The 21,762-nt window shown below is 40.4% G+C and overlaps 1 protein-coding gene across 4 annotated transcripts in view; it reads right to left on the reverse strand.

Moving 5' to 3' along the window:
- Positions 1 to 4,085: 4,085 nt before the first annotated feature.
- LOC122172003 (SAM and SH3 domain-containing protein 1-like) overlaps positions 4,086 to 21,762 on the reverse strand; it is a 520,342-nt gene continuing 502,665 nt past the window's right edge. For all 4 annotated transcript variants that reach the window (XM_042839973.1, XM_042839964.1, XM_042839981.1 and 1 more), the window contains exons 15-20: positions 20,915 to 21,124; positions 20,050 to 20,200; positions 17,201 to 17,314; positions 10,424 to 11,550; positions 8,724 to 8,855; positions 4,086 to 7,898 (exon numbers count right to left, since the gene is read on the reverse strand). In XM_042839973.1, coding sequence (XP_042695907.1) covers positions 7,638 to 7,898; positions 8,724 to 8,855; positions 10,424 to 11,550; positions 17,201 to 17,314; positions 20,050 to 20,200; positions 20,915 to 21,124 — 1,995 coding nt within the window. In that variant the 3' untranslated portion in view covers positions 4,086 to 7,637. The remainder of the gene's footprint in view (positions 7,899 to 8,723; positions 8,856 to 10,423; positions 11,551 to 17,200; positions 17,315 to 20,049; positions 20,201 to 20,914; positions 21,125 to 21,762) is intronic.

The raw sequence follows: 21,762 nt of genomic DNA on the forward strand, positions 1-21,762 counted from the left end.
CCCATTGCCTTACACAGCATGCTCCAATACTTCTTGCAGCAGCCTTTCTCTCCACAAAGTACTGACAAAGAATTTGGACTGATAGGAAGAAATAACCGAAAAAGATCAGTTAGAGCTAATTAAAGATGATTTCAGGTTTGACCAACTCTACCAGAACTGGACAAGTACCTCTTTGTTTGTTAAATAAAGCAAATAAAGATGTGGAAAATCGTCAACCACAGAGCCCAAATTTGTAACAGATAAAGATAATAGTTAAAATTACTTTTTTTTTTTTTTTGTCCTTTGTTGTAATGAAACTCATTCTGCCACTGCAATATGCCAGTGGGCACCTCTTCAACAGTGTGTCTTGTAGGAGCCCTGCGAGTCTACAGCCTCTACTGGAGCAAGTTAAAAGTGGTTGTATGCATTCACTAACTCCAAAAGGCTGGATCACTCATATCTTGCTTTGTCCTGCAGCAATTGTCTTGAGGCCGTTTGGAGTAATAATGGCCAGGAGTTCCCACTAATGTATAGAAATAAGCTAGAAACTTTTCCTTAACTTCTTTATATGAGTAGTTCCTCTTCAAAGAATGCCTTCTCAAACTGATTCATTAAATTGGCACAGACTTGTACAACATACCATAAATGTACTTCTGAGGCCTCCATGTTCCCAGAGGGTAGCCATGCTGCTCATACTTTCTTGACATTCATCAGCTTTCCACTGGTTTCCATTATCCATCACTTCCTTCTTTTCCTCCACTCTCTCCCAGCACCATCTCATCTGTTCCATTTGCTGGATGACACATTTTCCCTCCTCCTATCTTCCTAATGCAGCCAGAGCAAACAAGTGCCAGGAGTATTCCTTAGTCTGTTTTACACTTGGGCTGCTCTGCAAGAGACAGAGCTGCGTGATCCAGCTGCAGCTGAACAGGGCATGTGGAAAGAGCAGAGGCACAGCTGGTAGGTGTTACTCCCACACTGCGCAATGGTAAGGAACATTTGGGGTGGGTGATACCAAGGACAAAGAAGAAACATCAGATGGTAGAAAGTAAATAACAGAAAACAAATGCTTCCATTATGAATCTCACACAAGGTGCAGTGTGCAGCCCAGCAGGTCATTGTGCTCTAAATAGAACTTATCCAGATTTACTTCATGTGTATCAAGATGGTGCCTGGGGAACCTTCCTGCTACTCACTGTACCTGGGGGCCCTCCTCCAGAATCTCGTTTGTGCCTCAGGAATTCCTTGTAAAAGCAAACTGGAATTAAAGACTGCATCTGCCCTGAATGCGTCTCTCATCTACCCAACTCAAATGAATTTCTCCTCTCCAAATAGTATCTTGACTTCATAGAGATCCAGAGAAGTGCTTAGCAAAGGAGATAAACCCAGAAAGATGAGCAGAGACAGAACACTTGGAGGGCCTGTTTCCCATTTGACTGTGGTACTTTTTTGTCAGATGCCAGAAGGGCATCACAGCAGCTGTGGTTTCTCCCTGATGCTTCACACCTGTGGTGCTACTGGTCTGGGGGTTGCAGAGCTGCTTTTGTTCACAAACACATATAAGCAAGCACTGAATGGTGAGCTGGGGAATAGACTTTGACCTTCTTACTCAGGTGATAGCTGCATGCAGATTACAAGGAGGGGGTGGGAAATACGGGGGGGCAACCTGGAGTCATTCCAGCAGTTTTGCCTATGTGCCAAGAGGTGATCTTTGACTCACCTTGTATTTTTGAAAGCACACTGAAATCAAAACCCCTCTCCCATTTTGTCATTGTGTTGTGAAGCAGAAAACTCAGAAGGCTGCAACCAGTCTTGAGAAATGTACTGAATCCAACTACTGGGGCTAGAAAGTGTCCCTCAAGGGGAAAAGGCTTAATGAATGGAGTGTGCCTCTCCTCTCATTTTATTAGGTGACTTTATTAAGCACTTAAGCGCTTATTTGTGTAATTGAATTCATCTCAATCATTTTTCTGCTCTTCAGAAGCCACACTACACGTTCAAAGTGCTCATAATATGATGTTCATATTTTGAAGTTGTAGAGCCAGAGATGAAAGAACCTCATGAAACAAGGAAAATGGTACAAACGTATCCTGCCAGTTCATACTGCGACGTGTGGAAATACTGCGCAGGCCAAAAGGCACAAGGTTTCAGACAACCAGTGGATTGACATTAGCCACGTTCAGAAGCAGACTTGAAAAATATCCTGTTCTGCACTTTAGGAAACACCATTACTAATAAATAGGGAATAAATCTTTATTCCTCTAATCCTCCTACAAGGTGACTTGGCAATAATGGAGGCTTTCTTTTTAGCGAAGAAATCTTACTGCATAGGAATACCAAGATGATCAAGGTGGAGTGGGGGGAAAATAAGTTTCTTTGCTGTGATTTCCGTTCTCTGCAAGCCTTAAGGCCTGGGAGTGGGTACAAGAAGGAGTATGCTGAAATCTGAACTTCAGAATAAGAGATTTAAAAAAAAATAGTACTAGTTAACTGAATGAAAGAGAAAACATTATGTGATGAGGGCATGAGAGCTGATGATATTAAAGAAAAAGCACTTCAAGTTGATATAAAGTAAAAAGAAGACTGGTATACTGCCCTCTGGTCACCTTTGTGGCATTCTCTGATGCTGAAGAGGGATGGCAATTAGCAAGTGCAGCCTTCGTAACAGCAGCTTACCTTTGTGTGACAGGGGCTCACATGTGAACCTTCTGCTCAGAGTTTCTTTCTAGAAGTAGCAGAAATTTCAACACATTTCTTCTGCATCTCTTTTTCTGATGCAAACGCTTTGTTGTGAAAAGAGAACTTTCAGAATAAAGGAATTGGTTCACATGTGCTGGGGGGTGGCTGCATTTGTTTTTGGCAGTCGTCATGGTGGTTAGCACACATTTGGATGAAACTAGCAAAATGCTGAGAGCAACAGATAGGGGCTTTGTGTTCCAGCTGCTCCCAAAGCAATCCTGGACCAAAGCAGTCTTGGAAGGGAAGCAATACTCCTTCCAGCTGCAGAAATGGCAAGCGCTCTGGCTTTTCATGTCTTTCACTGTTTGTTTTGTTTTTATTTCTATTTTGTTACTTGAGAGACTCCTGGAAACGGCCTGTGATGGAGCCAGCTGCGGTCCCCAGAGGCTGTCTGAATGCTCCCCCCCAGCCAGCAGAGCAGTGCCCTCTGCTGCACGAGCACAGCAGCAGCCTGGTCCTCAGCTGAACTGGAAGATAATCAGAGGGGGGGGAGGGAGAAAAAGTCACCCTTACTGCATGCTGCCTCGTTCTCACAAACCACTTGCAGCATTGAACAGTTCTGATGGGAGCGCTGCTTGAAGAGAATGGGAGATTCAGCTGTCTGGACCCAGCCCAAGGGATGGGTTTTCTGTTTGTTTTCTCCTTGAGCCCTTCCCAGAGCTAAGCTTCTGGTTAGCATCAACTAAAGCAGGCACAGCCCACCCTGGTCACTTTGGGCAAGGATCCATAAAGAATTAATTTCCAGATACAGTACACTGTGGCCAAAGGGACTTGAGAGCACTCAGTTAGATTACTAATTAATACCCATTAATTATCCAGCAAGTTTAACCACAACAACAAATGGGACCACACTAAGCAAGAAGGAAGACACATCCTTTGCCCCAGTACCTGGACACTGGCATCTTATTACAGACTGCAGACACGGCTGACCTGCAGGTGTCAGAGCTGCGCTCATCCAGACAGAGCGAAGCGCCTGTGCCAGCCCAATGCCGTGGAGCTGCATTTGAAAACCAGGCTGGAAATTCCCACTTTGAGGCAAGAGCTGTAACGTCACACAACCCCTGAGAGAGTTGTGCTCCTGCATGCTTTATCTGGCTCCACCAATCTTTAATTACTTCATTGCAAATTGGAAAAGCTCCAATTTTAAAGTTAAAGGTATACAAGAGACAAAGACTCAAACCTCCTCAAGCCATGAACACAGCAAAGGCAGCTCGCAGCACCAAAGTTAGACTTTTTCTTAGCTGTAGATACGTACTGAGAACGCTTACGCTGCGAGGAGCTATGGGCCTGGGATAAGCAATGAAACAGCCACACTGCTCCCACATCAGCAAGTACAAGATCTTTTAGCTACATTAAGAACTACAAAATAAAAAGAGAGACCAAAGAAATTTATTTATTTTTTTTTTATCTATGAACAGTATGACATATAATTATAGACAAGTTTTGATACACAGGAAAACCCTTTTGTCAACCATTTGTTTTGCTAAATGAAACAGCACAATAATCTTTACACATTCATATTTTGTTTTTCTTTTTTTTTTTCTTTACAATACACAGCTTTCTTGGGTTGAAGCAAACTGCAGGACATATTGAGTACTGGTATATTACAGCTACTTTACATCATATAAGAACAGCAAATGGAGAAAAATAAGTTATTTAAATATTGATTTCATATACAGAAAGTGCAACTTTGTTAGTTGTTACATAACTTGTTTGACAGTTTTGATTCCCCAAAGGGTGTCAATTAAAGATAAAAGTATCTTGGACCAAAAGTATTATTTATTCTAAAAATAATACAGTACAATTGCACAGCTGTGACTTGGTGAATCGACCACTATTGCTGCTCTTAGAGATGATGACCTGTTAGAATAATGCAGTGTTTAACATTTCTGATCATGCTCCCAGTCCGCACTCAAAGCCAGGCTCTTCAAAAAGAGCACAGAGACTATCTGGGTATTAACAGAGATTTACTGATGGAAGCTTACATTTATGAAGGCATTCTGTAATATTTTGGGCTTGCTGCTTCTTACCATTAAATAGCTATCTGAGTTACAATGGTACAATGGACAGATGCGTAACGTCATTAGCCTGAGCAGAGCAGGTTAGGATTCCAGCAGCAGGTTTCTTCTGTGCTTCCCAAGAGCCAAAGAGTGATCTTTTGCTTACTGTACTGAAGGGCTGCAAGGAAATGTAAGAGGTTATGGCTCTTTAGCACACTGCCTCACCTGCGTGGGGAATGCCACAGGTCACTGAATCCACAGCAGGGAAGCTCGAACACTGAAAAGCTTAAGGCTTTTTTCGATTAAAATAGAAACTAAAATTATAATTCAAGTGGGACCACGGAGAGCAGTCTTAAAAAGAAAAACAAAGCAGCTTTTGGAGCTCACAAATCTCAGACTGCTCACTCTAGTGCTGGATGGGTGGGATTTGGTTTCCCAGGGCTGTGTCATTATTTAAAAACCATGGAGTTACAGAGTGTGTTTGGCACATGGGTCTGGCTTATTCCTGTATCTCTCCTGTTATTAACTGAGTAGGAGTAATTAATATGGGAGAGCTCTATTATGTGACTTGCCTTTCCTGTAAGAAGAAATGTTTCCCTTCTTACTGCACACAGCCAGCTTGGATTTCTCCTTTGCTCCAAGGAAGGCTGTTGTGTACTTGCTTTCACTCAGTACTGGTCCCTGCCAGTACTCCCAGGAAGTCTCAGTACTTTCATCTCCTGCTTGCTGATAGTTACCATGTAAGCCTCAGAGAGGAAATGACAAATCATTATTATTAAAAAGACAATGTACTTTTTCCACATTTTCCTTAAATCTTTACCAGTGGTGCAAAGCATTTTTGCTGTATGTTTCCTGACGCTGTCACATTAGAGCAATTGATTTATGCAGCAGGAGAACATCATTAAAAAAAGACTTGGAAGAGTTTTGTTTGAGAACAATTCCAAATGACAGCAGTGAGTTAGATGCTTCACATGATGGCGTGCTTCTGGATGCAGACTGAATTCAAAGCTGATGCTACAAAAACTCAACAACTCCAAAACTAGGAAATGAGCCTAACAAGGGAGCCAAATTAACTGTCATCTGTAGTAAAACATGTAGTTCATCTGACTTAAAACACGGCCATGTAAGTATCGGACATAGTAAGGACTGATGTAGTAAGCAAAGCTCTCTACTCATCAATCTGATAGCATTTGATCAGGAAAATTAGTGTTATTAGCTCAATACAGGTGTGAGATAACTGAGGCACCAGGCTGTGAAGTGACTCGTCTGGTTCTATACAGTAAGCTGACGTCAGAACTGATGCTGGAAGCAATCTCACTTCCCAGCCTGTGCCCTCGTTTCTGTACCTCACTTTGCCTGCCAGAGTAAAGCTTGCTCTGCCTTCCATGGAGCACTTGCACTACAAGGAAGCTAAAGGATAAACTGTACAGAGAGCCCAAATTAAAAAAAATCTAGTAACATGTTATTCATGATAATCTGTATTTGGTACATAAATGTGTCCCCATATATAAAAATAAGATCTGTTGTTAGCCACATACGTGAATGGAACGTTTCACAAGGGTTTAGCAGAAAAATATAGTGAAAAAATGGCTCACCACATATGCCAGCACACTGCTCTCTCCCAGTGAGAGGTAACACTAACATTCAGATGTGAAAGATACCAACTGTTCTAAAATCACAGTGTAATTCGTAAGACTATATAGGATTTTTTTCTTGTCCAGACAATGGAGTTACAGAATCTCAAGATTTCTTTGGGACATAATTTGAATACACTTTATCCCCCACAAGTGATCTTTAATTTGCAGAAACCTGCTGTTTGGAATCGATACGGTCAGGATACCAAGTCAAAGCTGCAGCGTAATGATTGACAATATAACACAGTACACAGAATATGATTAAAATGAAAAGCAGTTACATCTATACAAGGCAGTATATTTTGGAACTGTTTAGTAACAACAGTAAATGCAGACTGCAGTGAACAGGAAGTCAGCCTCACAATTGAAACCTAGCATAACCCTGCATTTGTAAAAGCATCTATACAACACATAAGATGTCATGATGAGGCAATTTATAGAAGCTACTTAAGCTGAATATCACCCTAAGTGCAGCTTATGAGTGAGAGGTTGAAACAAGGCTTGGGAAGCATGAGTACAGGTAAGTGAACATTAGGTAACTGCTTAAAAGCTTGTTTTAAGGCAAATAAAAAGCAGATTGCTAAAAAGCAGTTATAAAAATGACCTCAGTTCTGTACAAATTAAAAGAAGCTTTCTCCTAGGGTTAATTGCATTGGAGTGACAGAGATGGACCATACTGTAAATTAACTTCAGTCCATTGACTTTGGCCTAGCTAAAGGCTTTGAGGCATATTGGGACCTATATCAAGCAACAGCAAAGATGACCAGGAAAGAGGGGTATACATTTAGCTCTAGACCACTAAAAAAAGAAAAAGGCATTTGCCAAATAGCTTCTACTGGGACTTGCACCTTGATTTGTACATGGTCTGTAGGACTGACTCCAGGTGTCTAGATGTACAGAAAGCCCCCAGCCTCAGCACTTCTCCACAAATACAGTGCCTATTAGTAACACTTAAACAAACTTGTGGAAAAGCAAGTAAGATCCCTTAATTCCCTGAAGCTGTCTGATGTCAAGCCAGCCCTATGCACTTCATGAAGCAGGAATACTTTACAAGGGAGTGAGGGGGGAGGGAAGTACCACATCTGTGTTACCTGGTGGTTGCTTCTCTTCTCCTTCGGTTGCCAAAGACAGCAATTGAAACATGTCATATCCTCTGAAGAAGCATTCTGCCTGTCACTGGGAGCCACTTCCTTGATCCCTTTAGTTATGTAAAGTAATTAGGACAAAATTGGTGCAGGAAGAAGCAGTGGGTTCTTGACTAGGCAATGTCATGCTATGGAGCATGTTAAATTGCGTCTGGATCAAGAGGTTTGAAGAGTCTTGCTGCTGCCAGGAGCTTGCTTATGTGCCTTTCATCTGTGATGCCAGCTTCCTGAAGGCAAGTTTGTGACAGAGAAGGCACTTTGCTCAGTGTGTTGAACCCTGCTTCTGTGAGTGGGCTGGAATACATGGGCAGGCCAATGGAAATCAGCCAGTCAGATACAGAGGTGATAAGTCCTGGTGATACAGGTTTTCGGCAAATTTCAGTGAGCCCTCCACTTGGAATCTGGACAGAAAAGAAGAAAAAAGAAAGAAAACAAAACCTTCATGTTAAACACACTGCTTGTTTTACTGCAAGTCTTCTGTTTTTCTTTCAAGCTGGCAGAATTCGACAGCAGATGTATCAGTTTTTCTCTCATGCAAGCCATGCTTGTAGGTGTGAGAATGGTCTGTGGGCAGAAAGGCTGGGCAGGAGCAGTGGTAACAGTTTGGGCAGGTGCAGGGGGCAGTACTCAGTCATTTGGACAACTGTCATGTACCATTCTGAATTCATTTGAAACCACTCAAAAACAACCAGTGAGGAGTCTTCCAAGGCTGATCCATTCCAGGCTGATCCAAGGCAAAAGGATACTAACTTTGTGTATTACCTCCCCAGACAGACAAAACTCTTTTATGTACAGACATGAAAGCTCTTGATAGCTACCCTCTCCTGATTTTTCTAAGAAGAGTGGAGAACAGTGTATTTTGAGAAATGAAAAAGGAGTACAAAACCTTTTGAAACTTTTGAAAAGTACAAAACCACTGAACTGAACTGTTCAATATGTGCCATCCTTAGCATGCATTATGTCTGCTAGCAATCTCCTTAGAATCTCCAGGGAGTCAAAAAAAAAAAAGAAAAAGGGGGACATTCACTCTGTTTCCAATTCCTAGTTATTCTCCTTCAGGGCAGGATCTACTGTCCCTGTAGTACCCCTGTAAATGTTGCTCTTGCTGAGAGCACACAGGTAATGTTTTTGTACTATGACTCAAGAGATAGCTCCCTTTACCAGTAGTCAGAGCTTTCTAGAAGTCTGCTCATAATTAAGGAGCTTGGGTTTAAGGAAATACTCACTGCCATGCGATGCTGCTTCCTCAGCTGCTTTACCCGGATTTGGTCCATGTTTGCAGCAACATCCTTTTCAGGCTGGTCTAAGTCTTCAGAGTACCTCTGTACCAAAGCCTCAGGAATGCCACAGCGACCATGCTGAACGTTCCCAGCCAGCCAAGAAGAAAGGTGAAAGAAGTGCATCAGTACAGATTGATCAATGCAAACAAAGATGCGTGGGATGGGAGAAAAAAGGATTTTTTCTTGAGATTCATAAAACCAATTTTATTTAGCTATAAATGATATCAGTGGAATGGTGTAAAAATAGCAGTATACATCTTTCATGAGCTTTGAGATCAGTTCCAGCCTCCCTGAAATCAACAGCAAAACTCCTGTTACACTTAACTTAAACTGGGATGCTCCCAAAGGCCACGTTTTTAGATTTCAAGCTGCTGAGCAGTAACTCATTTTCATGATGATTTCTGGATAATTTTCTGAGGTTTGGTTCAACCAGTTAACTGATGTGATCCTTTGACTAAATGTTTCCTGATTCTTTAGGTGGCTAAATGACAGAGATGCCTAATCTCCAACAGCAGTGACAGGGCAAGAACTTCCAGAGACAGATTAGTGACAGAGAAGTTTACACTGAAGAACATCTCTTAAATTCTCATTTACTCTATTCACATCTCCTAATTAATTTATTCTTCACATGAAGACACTTTCCTCAGTTTAACACTATGTTGTTTGATTTATAAACAAGCTGTTGCTATATATACATTTCCTACCCAGGCTAGATACAGGCAAACTAATACTTCTTCCTATGCACTATGCCACAGCAGTTAGACCCCCTGCCCACTTGTACTGCAGAACTCTCCCTGGCAGCTCCAAGATGACCCACTCAGGGGCGCCACCTAACGGCAAGACTTGTGAATCAATCAGCAACTTTATTTTGAATTGTCATGTTTCCTAGGCACCAAAAGCTACAGGCTTTTACAAGCTTAATAATATTCTCCCTTGTGGCATGTGATATGTGGCATGTGATGTGTGACCTGTCAAAATTTGGCTGAGTTTCTGGAAGGGGTTAGAAGCATAAAATTAATGCGAGTCTGCTGCTGGCTCAATTCCGCTTTTGTAGGGTACATGAGAGGATGGTCCAGAAAAACAAGAAATAAATGAGCCTCATTTACTGACAAGGATACTTCTCCTGGGATATGGGAATACTGCTGTGTTCTGTTCTCCTTTCCAACACTGCTCATGCATTTTAGCCAGTGACTCTTCCAAGAAGACTGAAAAAGCAATCCTCGAAGGACTGGGAGTTAGAACTCCCTCCTTCCCATCATGTCCTCATGAGTATGTCCTCATCACTATGCTATCAACTTATATTTTCTTGAAAACATAACATCTACATGACTTTCTTCTTCAGCTCCACTTCCCTACAGTAGCAACAAAAGAGATGTTTTCACACTCGGTGCCACCATGGCACTGGTGGCCTGAAAAAAGGCTCAAGGTATGCCTGGGATATCTCAGTCTCTCTACAGCACATCTAAATGGTTACTTTAAACATAAGGCCTGACAGTAAAGTTAGGCATAGTTATAGAATATCCTGTGTCTTAATGATTTGTAGTTAATGCAGGCTGGTGACTCACAAAAATATGACAGATACAATAAATGAAAGATTAGCCCTTGCAACACTGGTAGAAAACATTGAGGCAATGTGCTCCACTTACCTTGTCTGAGTATGGTTCTTCAGTAAGATCGATGCCTTCAGACTGCAACTTGTTTTCTATTACCATTTCCAGATCCATTCCCCTGCTACAAGAGACTTTCCTTGCTGAAGCAGGCCCTAGCTTTATCATGTGCTGCTGAATACTTTTAGTCTCTGGTTGCTCCAACAGCCAAGGTGGCAGTGAGCTAGGAGGGGTACTGGGTTCCTGTTCAGATGTCCTATGGACTCCATGAAAATCAGTGGGAGTGGATGCACTGCTCTTTTTTACTGGCAAACATGGTGCTTCTTGACTTGAATTGTTCCCACTGGGGGTCATGGGAGGATGATATAATCCATTAGTAAGGCGTTCTCGGCATTTTTTGGCAGGAACAGGTGGTGGCTGAGAGGGATTTTTTGGTTGCATTCTTGTCTCATTTGTGCCTTTTTGCTCAGCTTCTAGACCTCCCTTGAGGACCGGAGCATAGTCAGCCCGTGCAAGGTCATGAAAGCCCTTACTCTGTATTTCCAGAGGTGTCCTTGTTGCAGAATGTGTCACCAAGGCAGCCTGAGCTTCACAGTGTTTCACAGGGAGCGGAAAAGGTTTCCCAACTGCACTCTTCATTACAGAGCACTCCAGCTCCTTACCTCTACCCTTCTGAGAACGAGCAGCTGCTTTACCCTGCTTAGGCATCAAGTTATCGACCATACAACTGCCCCCACACGACTGAGGTGGCAGGGCAGATCCAGTTGCCTTTTTTGCTGTATCCAGCGAATCCTGAGCAAAATAATCTTTCTTGCTACTGTCTTGTAGATTAGTATTGGAATCTCCCTGGAGATCATCCAGGGATTGAGATCTTGGCCATACATCCACACTCTGGGGGCCATCCAGAGTTTCATAGCTCCGACAGACAGCAACTGGTAAACTTCTACGGTTCTTCTTCAGACCCATAACAGCTGGGGGATTGACAGAGCTCTTCAGAGCACGATGCGCACAGCTCAACCGGCCTTCTTTTTCTCCTTGACGTAGAGTTTCTATTGACTTGGTCAGTGGCAGCGTAGGATAATTTGATAGCTGGTGTCTGCTGAAGTCTTTAAAGCTATGCTCACTTGATGATTTTGAGGGGAGAAGACAGGCTCTTCGGGTCTTACCTAGAAGTGAACAGATCACAATCCATCATTAAAAAAATCTACTGTGTACTAATAGTGGATCAATTCTAAACAACTCCGAAACACAATGATTCACTGGCTTTTGTTCATTCTGAACGTATGAGAACTCAGTACCATTTTAAGCATATGGATTTCTGAGTGTTAGCTTTACTAATGAAGAACTGATAATTACCATCAAGTAAGGAAAACATATTTAAAATAATTACTATGCCTTCCATTCTTCCAATGAAAAATTATCCTGTAGCTAGACCTGATATTCTATGCTTGATATATTAACAAGATTGACCCCATGCAGAAATAACTCCATTGATCTATCGTTCTTCTCCACTTTTCTAATTCATGTAGGATGGTGATAATTATGTTTGTTGCCCAATTAAGTTTGCTAGATTGCTCAGGAATGCTTTAAAAAAAAATAAAATCACATTTATTTGTTTTTATTACATAGCTTGCAAGCAGTGTTATTTCATCTTTCAAGTAAACAACAAACTACTTTCAGTGGCAAATCAGAAAGCAGTAAGGTATTGGGAATACTGGTGTTGCACCAATCCCTCTGTGAAGTTGCTTTTAGCCACAAAAGTTTTATGGAAAAAATACTATACTATGAGACAGAGAACAGTTACAAAAGAAAGCTTCTAGAGTGACTAATCTTAGCGTTGTTCTCATTTCACATGCCTTGTCAGAATGGAAGGTCTCAGAAGCATGATGTGTTATTTTATCACTGAAGATGAGAGGACTTGAACAAACCACATGTCCTTTGTAAGCTTTACTCCATATTTTTTATGAGATATGCACCATCACTTTTAAACAGTGATTCTATCAAATCTGCTTGATAGAAAAATTCAGATCTCATTACTGTATTCATGAGTATGAAATACAAGGTCACTTCTCCAATGCTGCATAAATATATACCTTTCACAAGAAGTCAGTTTGTCTCAAAGCAGACAGCCCCTCAGGACAACAGCACATCCTGAATAATTATTTTCTTCTAGTGACAAGGACACTTTTCCTCACCTACAATAAACTTTCTAAAATAATGACAGATAGCTAAAGCTTGGAACTTCTTTTTCCAGAATGTGTGTGGCAGAAGCTCAGTCTAAATGCTATCACAATCCCATAATGGCAATTAATGGCTCATTTACTTCTTTAGATCTGAGAACTTTTGCGAGCTTAATTCAAATTAAATTAACCTTGTGTACTTTTGAGCAACATATGCTTTCATGCAGTTTGCCTCCAAAACTTCATCCCAAAGAAGCTTAATGCTTTGTTTTTGAATAACATACATTGCTTTCTTCGAATACGAATGCTAACATACGTCTTACTTAAGAATATCCTATCCCCAAAACTCCTTTTATAAAAAGGAAATACCTGGTTAACCTAAAAAAGGGAAAGAGCTTGCTTTTTCCTCTGCTCAAGGAGTTTAAAACCAAAGCATTCAGAAAACTAGAAGTAACCCGAATTTCCTTTACTAAAGAGAAATAAGGAAATATTCCCTCTCAAAAGGGAGTTGGCCACATTTGCTGGTATGCCAGCAAGGTTATTCTGTGTAAAACCAGTATGTGCCAACAGTGGTGAATACAAGCTTACAAGAACTCCTCTCTCAGAAGCTGTACAGCCAACATTGTACAACTGCAGGTAAATATCATCATTTCCCTCAAAATGCTAATAAAGACATATTACACATTGAGTTGGTTCCTCTACTACTACCACGTGTACAGGTAACTTAGAGAAGCAGTAGAAAGGCTTATCTACCTGCGCCTTTCTGCAGCATGAGATCGCTGCCTTCTGAGAGTAGCTTCCAAACACAGAAGACATGTTTAAGAAACATTACTTTGTAACATTAGTGCTCTGTAGTAGGAGGGAATGCAACAGTGCCCCAGACACAAATGTCAATAAGTAGTGAGTAAGGAAAGGAGTGTTTCCTCCATTACTCTCATTTTCTATTACAAGCCTAACTTCTGCAGCAATTCATAGAATCACAAAGCAGGGGTTCAGAATATAATTCTGCGTATGCATATTTAAGCCATGAGCAATAGAAGTAGGACCACTGTGATTTCTCTTTTTCTAGCTATTCCATCCTCCCACCTGACATGCTCCTGAGAAATTAAGAAAGGTAGGTAATCAAACAGACTTATAATTAAATTTTCGTTTTCATAAGGTGGAGATGTATATTAACAAATGTCAAATGTAACATTCCCTTCATATCTTGTAAAACAAAAAAAAATACCAAACTACAAGAGTTAAAGTGTACAGCTATTAAAGTTCCACACACATTTTTAATGTCAGCATTTTTGCTAGCAATTCATTCCTACGATTCCCTGATACTGTCAAACAGACTGATGCCATTCACAGTGCTGTCAGCCACAGGAGCATCTCTGACTTAAATACATGCAGAAGGGCATAGGAGTCAGGGTTAGAACTAAAATAATAACGGTGGTCCTTACCCCAAACTAATGAAAAGTTTGTACAGTTTTCAGGTTCAGATTGAGCTACAAGTGTACTTCACCCTTTTGTGTAGCATTATGCTGCAGTTTTTGTCAGATAAAGAGCCTCACTAATAGCTCACACTGTTAGAATACAGAGAGCAAATCTTTCAATTCGCTGTCATCATCTGCCTCAGAAGAAAGGAAATAATCTTTGAGAGTATTTCCACAGGTACCGGAGCTACAGAAACAATTTTCAGTGTTTTCTTCAGTCATTCTCAGTGCAGAAGATTACCCTCGGGGAATTAAGTACGCAAAGCCATACACAGCATACCTGCAATGGCCTGTATACAGCCTACATTTTATAAACTTCTTTTTGCTCTATATTTCTGTGTACATTTCAAACAGCTCTACTGACACAATGAGGATGATGGTGCAAGAAACAATTCCAGACTCAGAACTTTTTTAATTAATACAAACTAGTAGGAAAACACATTGTATTAGGCCACCTTTTCTGTTGCTTCCTTTTCTGATTAATTAACACTGAACACGTAAGCACTTTAGATGCCCAATTGGCACTAGAGTAATCTGGCTTCAGTTCCTGAACAAATCCTACCTAATAAAGTCATGGTTTGTTTGCCTCTTCAGCTCCCTGCATATGAAATTGCCATTGTCTTTAAACCCCTTCCCTCCTTACAAAACTGCACTGCAACAGGAAAAGGTTCAAAAAGGATGCATGAGATCCGATATGTAATGAATAATTAACAGGATTTAGACTAGAAAACAGATGACTTGAGGAGCATGAGGTCTATACACAGACACTGTTAGGTATGGAGACTCTAAAGAAGACAAGGGATTTTCATAAAAAACAGATTAAGGAAAATGGAACGCAGTGAACTGTACAAAATTCAGGGAGTCTTTAAGCTCCTAAGTGATTAATTCTCCAAAAGTGCCTTAGGAAGCCTCAGATACCACTTACACCGTCGTCCTCCTTGATACCTGCTTTTGGCTGATTCCTGAAAGAAGTAGATTTCTGATAAGATTTCCAATGTGTCTTGGACAGACAACACTTGTATGTATGAGAAGCCCAATAACTGCACTGTAGCAGTCTAAAGGAGAGCTCTCTCTATGCCTCTTTTTGAACTGAAAACTGATCTAAATAGACTGATGATATGATCCTACATAGTTGCCTTCTGCTCTTACTTTCTTCCTATTTAGAACTGAATAGGTCACAAAAATTATGTTCCTTGCTCTCTGCAAATTGGAATAAAATCACAATATTGCCCTAAGTATTTCTGCATCAAGGTCCAGAGAAGTACCTAGATGAATTACTCCTGTACCACTGCCAGCAAACTAGTATATGGCAAACCATTTTTAATCCACACACTAAGGTGAGATGAATGACTGAAGTGATGCCAAAAGGTACAACATCAGCCCAGAACAGGGCGCTACTCACTAAAACATTATGTAAAATAATTCTCCAGGAAACGTGAAGATCAATTTCTTCTCACAATGCATTTCTTTTTCCTCCTTATGAAAAGCACTTTATTATTGCCAATCTACACATTACAGTGTTTATCCTAGACAAATTATTATGTTTTAATAGATGAGCATCCAATTATTTTGAAAACAAAATACATGTAAGCATTTTTGGTCTATGAGCTTTGCAAAGAAGGTGGAGCACATGCCAGATTAACCATCTGTGACAAAATATTTGAATGAATCCCATACCAAATATTCTTTTCATCATGTTTTTCAAAACAATTACTAAAAACATTTTTGAGCAAAACCATACAGAAAGCCATAGATGAAAAGCAATATAAAAGCCATTAGAAGCATTTCACACTCTGCAAAACTCAGATAGAAATTATAGGTTAAATGTAAGAGTAAGTATCTAAGCAGAAAGGCAGTAACAATTGCTTTCTAAAGATTTTATTATATTGTTAAAATAAGGAATATATACAGGCAGCAATTTAATGTCAGTGCTGTAGCTACCATTTTGATGGCATCTAGAGATAAAAAGGAAAGAAAATTGTCACATGCCATATATGTAGCTATGATTACATTTCAGTATGCCTGCTGCATGAGAATTCATGTTAACAAAAAATTCCCTCTGCTTTCAGGAATTCAGTGCACTGCTAATTTCAGGCACACAGCTTCAAAGCTAATTGCAATGTTCTTCAATAAACAATTACCTCTGAGTGGCAGACTGACAGAAAATGCCTATGGTAAATGAAAGATCTTTAGCTCTTTAAATGTGAGAAATGGCTACCAAAGGGAGCACACAGTGTCTCTGTTTATTTTGTTCTTAGTTTCTTTTTTATATTTGCTGTTCATGTTAGTGATGAAACCAGGCTGTCTGAGGCCAAACCAGTGCTCAAAAGCTTAGATTGATAATGCCAAACACAAGTGTAACCCAAACTGATTTCATCTCTTTTAATATTTCATCCTTAGTCAAGTATTAGTATTGATTGTGCCACTCCTCAAGTAAACATAATAATCACAGAAAGGAATCAGTATTATCAAGTGTCTCAGTAATTTTCAGTGCATCACCTTCCAAGGATGAAAGACAAGGTAAGTTAAATTGACAGCATAAGAAGTTCTTCCTTTATCATCGTTCATTTTCTCACCAACTTCTCAATTATTTAACTTGCTAACCACTCATTCATACACTAAATAGTCCTAAATTTGTGCAGCTGTTCTCTTACCAGATGAGAATGCAATGTGTAACCTGAGTAAATTATAAAAATCACAATAATAAACAGCCTAAACCACAGCACGTTTCTTATGAACTGCTTTTGTATAGGTTTAGAAGAAATTCTCCTAAGCATAGTGCAGCTCAAAGACTTTTCCATTGCCAGTGGTCCCTTAGCAAGGCTAAGCAGAGCAAGCCTCATGAGGCATGGCTGCACGGGGCTCTGGTAAAGAATGAAGAAGTCAGAAATGGCAGAGACAGCATCTCTTGTTTTAAAATCACAAAAAAATAGAAAATGATTTGTGAAACGTGATTTGTTATCTATCAGTGCAAACAAATACATTAGAAATGACAGAAATGAAAACCAATGGCCCCAGTGAAGAGGGAAAGAGGCAGCCAGAGTAAGGGAGAAACTCAAGCATGAAGTCATAAGCTAGGAGCAGGAGCAAAAAGAATAAGAATTTATCTACTGAAAACAGCTTATGAGGATTGTAAGGCTTGTTGCTATCATTAATACCATTCTCCAGGTTTTCACTGCTTTCATAGCAGCCAGAATCCCGAGGAGAGCATCCAGCTAGGCTTTGACCTTCAATGAGAAGTTTCTCCTGAGATCCTGACTGGTCGCTGTTACCTAGAGGAAATGAGAACGTGGTCAAAATAGAGGCAAACAGAAACTTCAGCTGAAATTCTCAACTTTTTGTTTCTAATGTTATTTTCACTGTTAGAACAACTATAATAGATCAGATTGTAAGAAAAGAGTGAGCATTAGCAACAGCCATCACAAAGGGATAAACATTGTCTCAGGCATTCATCCCAAACAGCCTCTACTTAAGTTTCAGAGGGCAGCGCTGTACACAATGAATGAAAGCAATAACAGCTGTGTGTGCCCCTTGGCTGCTCTGAGTACAAGTCCCACAACTTAAAACCACCAAAATCCATTTAAAATGAACATAGAATTGGAGGGATTGGAAGAGATCTCTGGTGATCACCTAGTCCAATCCCTTGCTAAAGCAGGTTTCCTACAGTATGTTGCATAGAAAAGTATCGAGATGGATTTAGAATACCTCCAGAGAAGAAGACTCCAAAATCTCTCTGGGCAGCCTGTTCCAGTGCTCTGTCACTCTCAAATAAGCTTTTCTTTATGCTTCTGTGGAACTTCCTATGTTCCAGTTTGTGCCTGTTGGTCTTTGTTCTGTCTCTGGGCACTGCTGAAAAGAGCATGGCCCTGTACGTTTGATTCCCACCCTTTAGATATTTAATAAGTATTGGTAAGATCCCCTCTCAGTCTTCTGTCCAAGCTGAACAGACCCAGAGCTCTAAGCTCTTCCTCACAAGGGAGATGCTTTAGGCCCCTTATCATCTTCGCGGCTCTCCGCTGGACTCTCTCTAGAAGTTCCCTGTTTTTATCTGAGCCCAGTACTCCAGATGTGGCCTCATCAGGGCAGACAGCCTCTCACAACCCACTGGCCATGCTCTTTTTAATACGCCTCAACTGCTATGCACCCTATGGCGTCAAAGGTTCTTCAAAACAAAAGCAAAAAGTGTGATGGAGAATGATTTATTTAAAAAATAAATAAATAAATCCCAACCCTGACCTATTTTGCTGAAGGAGCCAAGAAGAAAGATCAGGAATAAGTCTGGCAAAGTTACATAATGCCCCCTAAGGAATGGGGAAGGGACAAATGAGAGACTGGTTGTAAAAAATTCCCTCCTTCCTTGGTCAGGAAGGCAGCACTCAAGTCTGATCCAGCCTAGGCTGTTTAGACTGGATTCTGGGAATTCATTCACTGCATTCAGTTGGAAACCATGTTTTGTAAAGGGACTAAATCTGGAGCTGAGGATACAAACTTTATGTTTATGTTACATTCTCTGCCCCACCCTGTCCCGAAAAAAAAATAATAAAAAATTATTATTTTGATTTCTATTCTAAGCAAATGAATGGTAATTATGGAGTAAAAAGAAGTGCTTCTGCTCCTCCCAGGTTCCAGCAGTCAGGCTTCCACACTTTCTGCTCATCATCCTGACTTGGAGTTGGAATTCATACTTTTCAGCCACCACATCAAATAGTTCAGGTTTTCAAAACAAAATTGAAGGTCTCTAAAAAAATGATTACTTCTGAGAAGTGAACATTTTAAACAAATCTGAAAATGTTAAAAAGAAACTCACATTAGGTGGCAAAAAGCTCCTTTGATTCTAATGAAAAGAACCCAATTCTGCAGTTGCTGTTTTACTAACGTGGGGCAAAAGGCGTAGAAAGTCTGGATGCCTCTCATCAAACAAAGAAACAAACCACATGCTGGCAACAATTTGGGCCACAAAGCACTATCCAGAGCCAGTGACCACTAATCTCTTTACAACAGAATTATTTCTCACTTAATAAGCAACTGTTTAAATTGTTACTATGGCAGTTTTAGCTAAAAGAGAGGATTTTCCACAGAAGCAGTGGAGAAAGTACTTCCAGAATTCATTTAACTTATTCTGATTTCTGGGATACTACACTTCTGCCAGTATTTATGGATGGAGAGGAAATTCAGTATATCCTAGCTTGCTTCAACTAGGTACTGAACGCACCTGCATTTCTGTCTCAAGCAAGACTTGCTTTTTAAATAAATGATTCTACTGTACCATGACCTTCGGCTACAACATAGACAGTAACCTGCTTCCTCCTGTGCAGGGATGATCCTACCCAGTTTAACTGTCAGGGCTTACTCTGCGTTCTTTTACCTTTACAACTTGCCTGAGACCATCTGCACTACAGGCAGAATTGCACTGCTGCATATTAAACAGTTGGACCACTGCCTTTCACTCTTTGCACCTGACCAATCTTTTCTCCATTTGAAAATCGCTGTATTGTTGCATGAGCAACTTATGGCTACCTGTGTAATCTTGCAAATCAGACAGGACAAGAATTATATGCATGTGCAGATAAAACAAGACAAAGTTTAAACCACATTATCCTTCTCTGCAGAACTCTAGGCTTTGATATTTTTCCCACCCTTGATAACCTTAATCTCTTTCTCTAGCTAGAAGTCTCTTCTTCACTATTTGCCTGGCCTCAGCTTGCTACTCACAGTAAGCTAGGTCAAGATTTATTCTTGAACATCAGCGTTCCAACGTACAGGTGATGTAATTTGACATCATTTGAATAATCTGGGTATGCAAGGCTTACATAAACAAAGAATTCTGGCAGAACAAATACAAGTCTTAAGTCATTCCTCAAAAATCTAAATGTTGTTATCCAGGAAGACCCTGGAAATAACTAGATTTGGATAAAAATGTCAAAATCTGGGAACAAGTTCTCTGCTGTAAGGGTTTCTAAGCTGGTAGAGCTCCAGTGAAACTGAAAACCTCAAACATCCCACGTACTGTCATATTCCTGTAGATGTTCCACAGCTGTGAGGAGAACTGCTCTGTGCTCAGGATCTCGGATGTTCAGTTCATCCAAATCCTCTTCTTCTAAAAGCTTGAAGGTATCCAGATCTTCATAACCATTGAACAGAAAAGTGGGCATGTGCTCCTGTATAAGATGAAAAAGGTAGAACAGAAAAATTAACTGTTAGGCAACATTCAACTTACTTTGGCAATAAAAGTATTAGGGGAGATTTTCACAATCAGCAAAAATTAAAATAATACTAAAAATTCAGTAATTTCACAAATGGAAAATACTCTGTAACAGCAAATTTATAGGATTACAGCTTGTATAAAAATTGCTCAAAGTTCAGGAAAGTAGCTGTGCCAGACCAGAATGCTACGCATGTTTTTGTATTTGGAATGTATTGCATTATCTGGCCTGGGCAGCACACTACTCAGATGCACAGATAGCACAGCTCTGTACAAGCACACTACAACATATTAACCCTAGGCCACATTCATTTATTTCCAGCCCCCTGAATTAGGTCGTGCAAAATAACCTGCTCTTTAACAGGGTAACTACGGTTCTGCTTTTGAAGAATGTTAGCTTTTAGCCATACTACATCTGGACTTACAACTACAGTGTGCTCTCTGGGCACATACAACCTGCAGACATCTTACAAACCAGCAGCTCTTCATCAAGCCTGATGGGAGTTCTGCTTGGCCTTAGCTATTTTCATTTTGTAGCTAAGACCTGACTCTGTTAAGTAGGGTCGCGTTCACATTATGAATCTGATGAACAACTTCAAAACTAACAAATCCAGAAGTGTGGCTCATCCCACAAGCAAAACTCAAGGGTAAACAGAGAGAAAATGCAGACCTTTAAGTTGATGCGATCCAAGAGATCTTCAACTGACTTGGGTTGGGGTGGTCTGCTTTTTCGGCGTCTCCTGGTGGGCCGCTTCGGCTTCTCCTCCTCTTCATTTAACACATCCACATAGATAAATTTGAAAGTGCCAACTTTGTTGTTCAATAGGCCCATCCAAGTGCCCATGGGGGGTTTGCTGATGATATCAATGATATCACCTTTCTGCAGACCAAAGATGCAAGAAAGTCAACGAGGCACGTTCTGTGATGGATGTTCAGGCAAACCCACCACTTTCCCTTAGTTTTTAATGTACACAGAATGGGCAAAGCACAGTATACAGCAGGGAAAAAATTCTTCAGTTTTCAAAAGCTTTATCAGATCTTTTGCAAGGATATCCCACTTACATTCTATCCACAGAGGGAACAGTGACAAAAGGGAATTAGGTGACATGACTAGGATCATAGAGCAAGTCAACAGTAGAACCTGGAATGGACCACAACTCTCCAGATTCAGTAACCCACTTGTACAGATGTCTCTATGTGGTGTAACTGCCTCAAATTGGTGCAAATAAGAACAGTCTCAGACCACTCAGTGTGGTAAGTAAGGACCACTCAGTAAGGACACAAATCCTGCACAAGTGTCATTACAGCTCATGGTTGAAATTCATTATTTGAGATGTCTCTGAAGGACACTATATAGGTACAACCACATTTCTTCCACTGATTTTGAAAATAGTTCTACTGATTGACTAGTCCATTGCAGAAGAAAAGTATGTTTCCAGTGTTTCAAAGAAAAGTCTTGTAAAAGACAAATTAATGTGAATTACATATATTTTTCCCCAGAAACCAAAGCTGCCAACT

The sequence above is a fragment of the Centrocercus urophasianus genome, unplaced genomic scaffold (genome assembly GCF_019232065.1).
Source record: "Centrocercus urophasianus isolate 14NV4802_14NV808 unplaced genomic scaffold, USGS_Curo_1.0 seq_10, whole genome shotgun sequence".
Taxonomy (NCBI): domain Eukaryota; kingdom Metazoa; phylum Chordata; class Aves; order Galliformes; family Phasianidae; genus Centrocercus; species Centrocercus urophasianus.